General features: G+C 43.1%; 1 protein-coding gene across 1 annotated transcript; it reads left to right on the plus strand.

The window, feature by feature from the left end:
- Positions 1 to 1,386: 1,386 nt before the first annotated feature.
- Positions 1,387 to 7,536, plus strand: LOC129741916 (uncharacterized). Its single transcript, XM_055733732.1, has 3 exons — positions 1,387 to 5,937; positions 7,223 to 7,369; positions 7,429 to 7,536. Exons 1-3 carry the CDS (start codon positions 1,387 to 1,389, stop codon positions 7,534 to 7,536), a joined length of 4,806 nt encoding a protein of 1,601 aa, XP_055589707.1.
- Positions 7,537 to 7,810: the final 274 nt, after the last annotated feature.

Here is a 7,810-nt window from a genome sequence, read left to right on the forward strand (position 1 = left end):
AACTCGAGTATCTAAATCTTATTTTAAAGATCTGAAAACATTTGGTTATTCATTTCGACCAAAACGGAAACTTTTTAGATTACAGGGTTTTTGAAATTCCAGAAAAGTTGCGATTCGACACACCCTACTGCTAGTTTTCGCATTTCATCCAGGTCAAATAGCAGCCCGAGACATTTTGTTCAAGAGGACAGATGACCACCATCTATGAAGATGCTCTGACAATATTAGTACTTTATTTCAGAAGGATAAAAAAGTAGAAGTGGTACGTTTTTCTCGTATTTGATAATTAATATAAATTTTCAGCAATGATGTGGGATTTACGCTTAAGGAATGACGAGCGCTTTCACAGTGATTAGTATGATTTTGTCTTTAAAAAACCGTTGAAAATGTTAAAAAATCTTCAAAAAAATAAAATGATCTTGACCCACTCGGTAGACTATTTCAAATTTGGGCTCAAATGAAAGGGGAAAGTCCAAGCTTTCAAATGGTGAAAAATTAACGATGCTAATTTCGATAAATATAATCTGTTAGAGAAAGATAGCGAAAATATCGACAAGTTAAAATGCTTGAGCACCCCCAGCGAAAAACATCGCACGGCGTGACAGTTCTGCAGTTGCTTTGGTATTAGTTTATGTTGCCGAAAACAGCTGACTGAAACAGCAGCAGCAAGCAGCAACACAGTCCAAATTAAACCACCGTCGAATCAAAACCCTCCGCAATAATAAACCGCCGCGAATCTAAATCGAAGTAATTTAGTGTTTTATTTCGAATCCGCGAGTTTCTAAGTGTCCGAACCGGTGCAAAGTTCATGTAAGAACATTTTGGTCCTTCGAAGCCGAATTAAGGACATTTGTGGAAGCCCCGTGGATTGCCGATTGTTGGATCGAAAGCGCTATTGTTCACGGATTGTGTGAACCATTTTCGACGCCGTATTCGCCATCGCTGCCCCAGGAGAGACGACGCTGAAACGCCATCGCGGTTGCTGCTGCATATAAATGCTGTATGGTTTGGAGTGATTAATTGGATCAGCTGTTAACAACGGATCAGGAGAAGTTTTTAATCAAACGAGTTTGGTAAAGTGTACGATTGGTGGCTTGATGCATGTGGCCTACCTGAGTAGAAAAAATAAAGATTTTGCATGTGAGTAAGTCTTGGTTTGTTGCATGTGGTGTGAGCCTTGTACGCTGTTATTGGTCTAGGATTTCGCCGCATAATTTCACTTTGCTGTTCTCTATCGGTTGCCTCCCCCTCGCTGCTGTCAATAGGGTTGCCAGTTGTCAGTTTTTCGTCGCGGTACTGTGGAACGTCGAGTTGATTATTCGGTCAGTGAAAAATTAGTACAGTGTAACATATTTGGTGCAGTGTCAGATATTTAAAAGTGTAGCAATGTCTAAAAGTACGCTGAAGGCTTTGCTAAAACGTGAACGGCAGTTATATGTCATTTTTGATGGTACGGATAGATTCATCCAAACCTATCAGATTGATAGTGATCGGTGTCAATTAAGTTCGAGATTGCATGTGATTGATACTGTGTACAGTGAGTTTTTTGAAATACGGAGCAAAATTGAACTTTTGCTGGATGAAGCGGATGAGAAAGAACAGAAAGATGCTGACAGCGAAGTCAAAGGAGAGATTGCCAAGCAACGTGAAGAGGAAAACGACAAGGTTCTACAGCAATTCGATGACCGATACTTCGCCATCCGAGGTGACCTCCTTAGACTCCAAGGTGATAAGGATGCCTTAGGTGTGAACACAACCAGCAACAGTCAGAGTCAGTCTGCGTCAGGGAATACTTCAAGAGTAAAGCTGCCAGAGATACGTTTGCCGTCCTTCAGTGGAAAAATGAGAGAGTGGATTACATTCCGGGATTCCTTTCGAAGCCTTATCCATGACAACGAGCATCTGACGTCAATGGATAAGTTTACATACCTTCGTTCCTCTCTACAGGGTGATGCACTTAAGGAAATCAACAACATTGAGCTTTCAGAGGCAAACTACGACGTCGCCTGGAAAACTTTGCAAGTTCGTTATGAAAATAAGAAGCTGATTGTGAAGGCTCATCTCGACGCTCTTTTCGCCCTCGAACCGCTTAAAAAGGAGAATTATGACGGTCTGAACTTCCTCATCAGCGAGTTTGAGAAAAACTTGATGATGTTACAGAAAATCGGAGAGCCAACGGAGTCTTGGAGCACAATATTAGTCTACATGTTGTGTTCTAGACTAGATTCTGCAACATTGCGCCAATGGGAGACGCATTACGGGTCTAAGGAGGTCCCAACGTACGATGAGCTGCTTCTGTTCTTGCAAGGTCACTGCTCTGTTCTCCAATCAATCACCTCTGCAAGAAATCCACCATCCGAAGCCCGTCAGACGAGATCAACAGTTTGTAATACAACCATCAGATCAGTTTCACGTTGTCCGTTCTGTGCAGATCCATGGCACTCACCGTTCCAGTGTGGCAAATTTCAACGGATGAAGGTTCCCGAGCGAATGGATGCTGCCATTCGAAACAAGTTGTGTCGGAATTGTTTGATGCCAGGCCACTTCTACCGAAATTGTGAACGAGGTTCTTGCCATCATTGTCAGCAGAAGCACCACAGTATGTTACATTCTAGATCCTCCGTTCCACAGCCGCAGTTTTCGGCACAATACCGACAGCAGAGTCAAACGCGTTCGGCGCAACAAATACCGTTTCAACCGCAACCGCAGCCAATGAATCAACAGCAAAAACACAACTCAAGACCAGTACAGCATGCGCACACCACTACACAGCATGCACAAACCCACTCACACAACACAAACACAAATCCAGACAACGCACAAGCCACCACAAGTCAGAATTACGTAGCACTTCCGTTTACACCGTCTCGTAATATTTTACTGTCCACGGCGATGATACGAGTCAAGGATCGTTTTGGAAATACACTTCTGGCACGTGCGCTGCTAGATTCGTGTTCTCAGCATTGTTTAATGACACGTGAATTCTCTCGACGACTTAAGTTCCATGAAACCCCAACGTTTTTGTCGGTGCAAGGCATCGGCTCGTCTCAAATGGTTTCAACGAAGTTAGTTTCCGCAGAAGTTGGTTCCAGATCCCCCAGAATTTCTCAGTTTAAAGAATGGATGCAATTTTTTGTACTGCCAAGGTTAACAGTTGATCTGCCTACTGCTGCTTTTGATCCTTCGATCCTTACGCTGCCGAGTTCGGCCTGTTTAGCAGATCCTGGGTTTTATGAGTCTGGTCCAATTGATGTTATTATTGGAGCCGAATTTTATATGGATTTATTGTCAGATGGAAGAATGAAGCCGTTAGAGAACGGACCCACATTACAGAATACAGTTTTTGGATGGATTGTGTCTGGTAGATTACCCAATAATCAAAATTCAGTTTCTCAGTCAGAAGTTTATGTTTGTTCAGTCGGTGATATTCAAGATCAGCTTACACGTTTTTGGGAGCTCGAAACATGTCATGTTCGCAGCGTTCAGTCGATTGAAGAGTCAGCTTGTGAAGAGATTTTTAAGAATACTACTGTCAGAGATGAGTCAGGAAGGTTTGTTGTAACTTTGCCTAAAAAAGAAGGTTTTTTGAATCGGATTGGAGATTCTAAAGTTATCGCCACGAAACGGTTTTTGAGTTTGGAGAAACGATTGTCAATGGATTCTGAGCTGAAAAGGTTGTATTCTGAATTTATTCATGAATATCAGAGTCTTGGTCATATGTCAGAAGTTATCGTCAGCTCATGTCAGTTAAATGAAGTTTGCTACTATTTGCCGCATCACGCTGTTCTTAAGCCCGAAAGCACCACGACAAAGTTACGGGTGGTTTTCGACGCTTCCTGTAAGTCGTCGACAGGAGTTTCTTTAAATGATGCGCTTATGGTTGGCCCGGTTGTACAAGATGAGCTGATCGATATTGTATTGCGATTCAGATTGTGTCAGTTTGCGATTGTGGCAGATATTGCCAAAATGTACCGTATGATCCAAGTTCAGAAATCAGACCAAAAATTGCAGAGAATTCTTTGGCGAGACTCCACCGATCAACCCCTTCGCACTTACGAGTTGTTAACAGTAACTTACGGAACAGCGTCAGCGCCTTACTTGGCAACAAAGTGTTTGCAAGTCCTAGCCGATCAGGGTTCTAAAACTCATCCCTTAGCGTCGAAGATTTTGAGTCGTTGTTTCTACGTCGATGATATGCTTGCTGGAGTTGACAGTATCGAAGAAGGTGTACAGTTAGTCAAAGAAATGTCAGAGTTAATGGACTCAGCAGGTATGTCTTTGCGAAAATACGTTTCGAACAGCTCAGAAATACTCTTAGAAATCCCTGAAAATCTTCGAGATGAACGTTCGGTTTTGGAGCTTGATTCATCAAGCTCACCGGTGAAAACTTTGGGATTGTTATGGGAACCAGAGTCAGATGTTTTTCGGTTTAGTACCCCTAGTTGGAAGAGTTCAGCACCCATTACGAAAAGGTCAATTTTGTCAGATGTTTCCAAGTTATTTGATCCATTGGGATTAGTCGGTCCTGTGATTATTCAGGCAAAAATTTTCGTCCAAGAACTTTGGAAACTTCAATGCGGATGGGATGATGAGCTTACCGAAGATTTAAAGAGCGCTTGGGATGAATACAGAAGAAATTTGATTGGGTTAGATAATGTGTCAGTACCACGATGGGTGGGTGTCAGTAAAAATGTCAGTTCATTACAAATACATGGATTTTGTGATGCGTCAGAGAAGGCCTATGGGGCCTGTATTTATGTCAGAACTGTGTCAGAATCGGGTGAAACTGTTGTTCAATTGATGACCTCAAAATCACGAGTCGCTCCTTTAGAGAATCTCCAGAAAAAGAAGAAACGTCAGTCAATTCCAAGGTTGGAGTTGTCGTCTGCATTACTGCTTGCTCACCTGTTTGAGAAGCTCGTGAAAGGCACGGAGCTGTCTTCTTTCAAATCGTTTTTCTGGACAGACTCGATGATAGTCAAATGTTGGCTTGCATCTTCACCGTCAAGATGGACTAATTTTGTGGCAAATCGGGTGTCCGAAATCCAGCATATTACACGGTCGGGCGTGTGGAGTCATGTCGCAGGCACAGAAAACCCAGCGGATATCATATCGCGAGGAATGACCCCCGCTCAGTTACAGTATCAGTCTCTTTGGTTTCATGGTCCCAGTTGGTTACGATTGGAGGAATCGCATTGGCCTCAACCTCAACAAGTTTGCCCAGAAATACCCAGTTCCATGCTCGAAGAGAGAGGAGCTGTCACTGCCGTCGCTGATTCTTTGACAACCAATGAGATATTTGAATTGAGAGCCTCACTTGTAGATTCAATTCGGTTGACCGCGTACTTTTTGCGATTTCGCTTCAATGCGCAAAAGTGCAACAACAGTAACAGAAAAGTCGGATATTTGTCAGCTTCAGAGTTAGAAGAAGCCCTTCAGTGCTTAGTCAGATTGTCCCAAAAAGAAAGTTTTCCGAAAGAATATACAGATTTGTCGAATAACCGTCAGATTTCAGCCAGTTCAAAGTTGCTGTCTCTCAATCCACGCATGATAAATGGAATAATTTGTGTCGGTGGTCGATTAGAGAATGCAGCAATCTCTGAAACTAGGAAACATCCGTTTATCTTAGACTACAAACATCCGCTTACCAGATCAGTCATGTCTTATTACCATCAGAAGTTGTTTCACGCTGGACAGCAGCTTTTGATCGCAACAGTTCGTCAGAAGTTTTGGCCAATTCATGCAGGCAGTTTGGCTCGGTCAGTAATCCATAATTGCGTACGTTGTTTTCGTGCTAGACCCAAAATTCAAGAGCAGCTTATGGCTGATTTACCCCCGGAAAGAGTGACACAAAACCCAGTATTTCAACGTGTGGGAGTAGATTACTGCGGCCCATTCCTTGTCACTTACCCCCAACGTCGATGTCGCCCGGTGAAGGTATTTGTAGCCATTTATGTGTGTCTGGTTACGAAAGCTGTGCATCTTGAAGTCGCGTCAGATTTGTCAACAGATGGGTTTCTTGCCACTTTCAAACGGTTTTGTGGCCGAAGAAGCACACCAAGCTTGATTATGTGCGATAATGGCAGAAATTTTGTAGGAGCCAAACGGAAACTCGACGAACTTTCCAACCTATTCAGCGAGAAAAGTTTTCAAAGATCGGTTGTAAAGCACTCAGCAAACCAGGGGATTGAATTTAAGTTTATCCCAGCTCGATCACCCAATTTTGGCGGGCTTTGGGAGTCTGCAGTGAAATCATTCAAATCTCTCTTGAAACGCGCACTTGGTTCCCGCACATTTGGTTTAGAAGAGTTGCAAACTGTTACTGTCCAAATCGAGGCTGTCTTAAATTCACGTCCGCTTACTCCGTGCAGTAATGACCCGAACGATTTCGAAGCACTTACACCAGGTCATTTTTTAGTTCAAAAATCGCTCACCGCACCCCCAGAGCAGAACTGGGAAGACACGCCTGATAATCGCCTAAACATTCTGCACAGAATGGAGAAAACTGCTCAAGGTATTTGGAAAAGATGGTCAACTCAATACTTGTCTGATCTGCATAACAGAACAAAATGGTCCAAGCAGCGAGATAATATCAAGGTCGGGACGATGGTAGTCCTAAAAGAGGAAAATTTACCGCCATTACAGTGGGCAATTGGAAGAGTGTCAGAAATTCACCCTGGATCAGATGGTAATGTCAGAGTTGTAACTGTTCGAACGCAATCTGGAAGTTACCAAAGAGGCATTTCGAAGATATGCATCTTGCCAATTCGTGATAACGATGTCACATCAGAGAAAGAATAACCGAGTTAGATTTCGTCAGATTTGAGTTTGTATTTGAATTCTTCTAAGTATGAAGATCACAAGTCAAAATTCAGTTAAATATAATTGAATGTACACTGTTTATGTCCGATCTAACATTGTGAGCATGCTACATGTTATGTTTATTAGAAAAATTCCATCAGAATACTGTTTTCCTTCAGATTTATTGAGTCAGATTAATTGTGTCAGAATGAAACGTAAGGTTTCACTATCAGAGGCGTTAAGCGCCAGTACAGCATTACTATCAGAGGCGTTAAGCGCCAGTACAGCATTACTATCAGAGGCGTTAAGCGCCAGCACAACATTGTGCACGTTCGAATTTGAGGATGGTCCTCCTAGTGATGCAGTGCGCCTACCGTAAAACAAGGTTGACAGGTACCAATCAACCTTCTCGTCCAAGCAGAGCAGCGTCCGGCAGGCCTGGCCAGCATTGTCACGCGCAGCTCAGGCAGAAGACCTCGTACATGGACATCGAACTGTTGAATACACCACCAAGGGAGGAACGGAAGCGTCTGAGGCGTCCGCGGAGGCCCACTGGCCTCCGCACCAGGCAAGTTTTCCTTCAAATTTGTAATTCAACAGTTTACAAAGCGCACTTCATTCTACCAGGTCACCCGTTTACTGATCAACGCACGTCATCGAGTCCAATCACACATCGGTGTTATCGCGGAATATCAACGCAGTTATGAATTCACCAACAGTACAGCAGTCAACTGAAATCAGCACATCCTAAAAACAGCGAAACGACCGAAATCAGTTTCATCATTCAACGAAGGTTTTCAAAATCAACTTACTGGTAACCGTATCTCCACTGCAGGTCGCAGTCGTCGCAGTGTACATCATTAACATCAGCTGGTCACGTATATGCAGCAGCCAACGGGACCCATCGTACATAAATCAGCGGCTCACACAATCACCAATTATCACACACTGCCGATTAGCGAACAATATTTTTACCACAACTCACAACAGAAGCAAATTTTAGCTTGTA

This window comes from Uranotaenia lowii, chromosome 2, assembly GCF_029784155.1.
Source record: "Uranotaenia lowii strain MFRU-FL chromosome 2, ASM2978415v1, whole genome shotgun sequence".
Taxonomy (NCBI): Eukaryota; Metazoa; Arthropoda; class Insecta; order Diptera; family Culicidae; genus Uranotaenia; species Uranotaenia lowii.

What these genes read in the sequence shown, in the direction of transcription:
- LOC129741916 (XM_055733732.1), top strand. Translation starts at nt 1,387, where the DNA reads ATGTCTAAAAGTACGCTGAAGGCTTTGCTAAAACGTGAACGGCAGTTA. An exon ending in GTCGATGTCGCCCGGTGAAG is followed by an intron (nt 5,938 to 7,222) that starts GTATTTGTAGCC and finishes TCGTCCAAGCAG; the next exon opens with AGCAGCGTCCGGCAGGCCTG. An exon ending in CCCACTGGCCTCCGCACCAG is followed by an intron (nt 7,370 to 7,428) that starts GCAAGTTTTCCT and finishes TCATTCTACCAG; the next exon opens with GTCACCCGTTTACTGATCAA.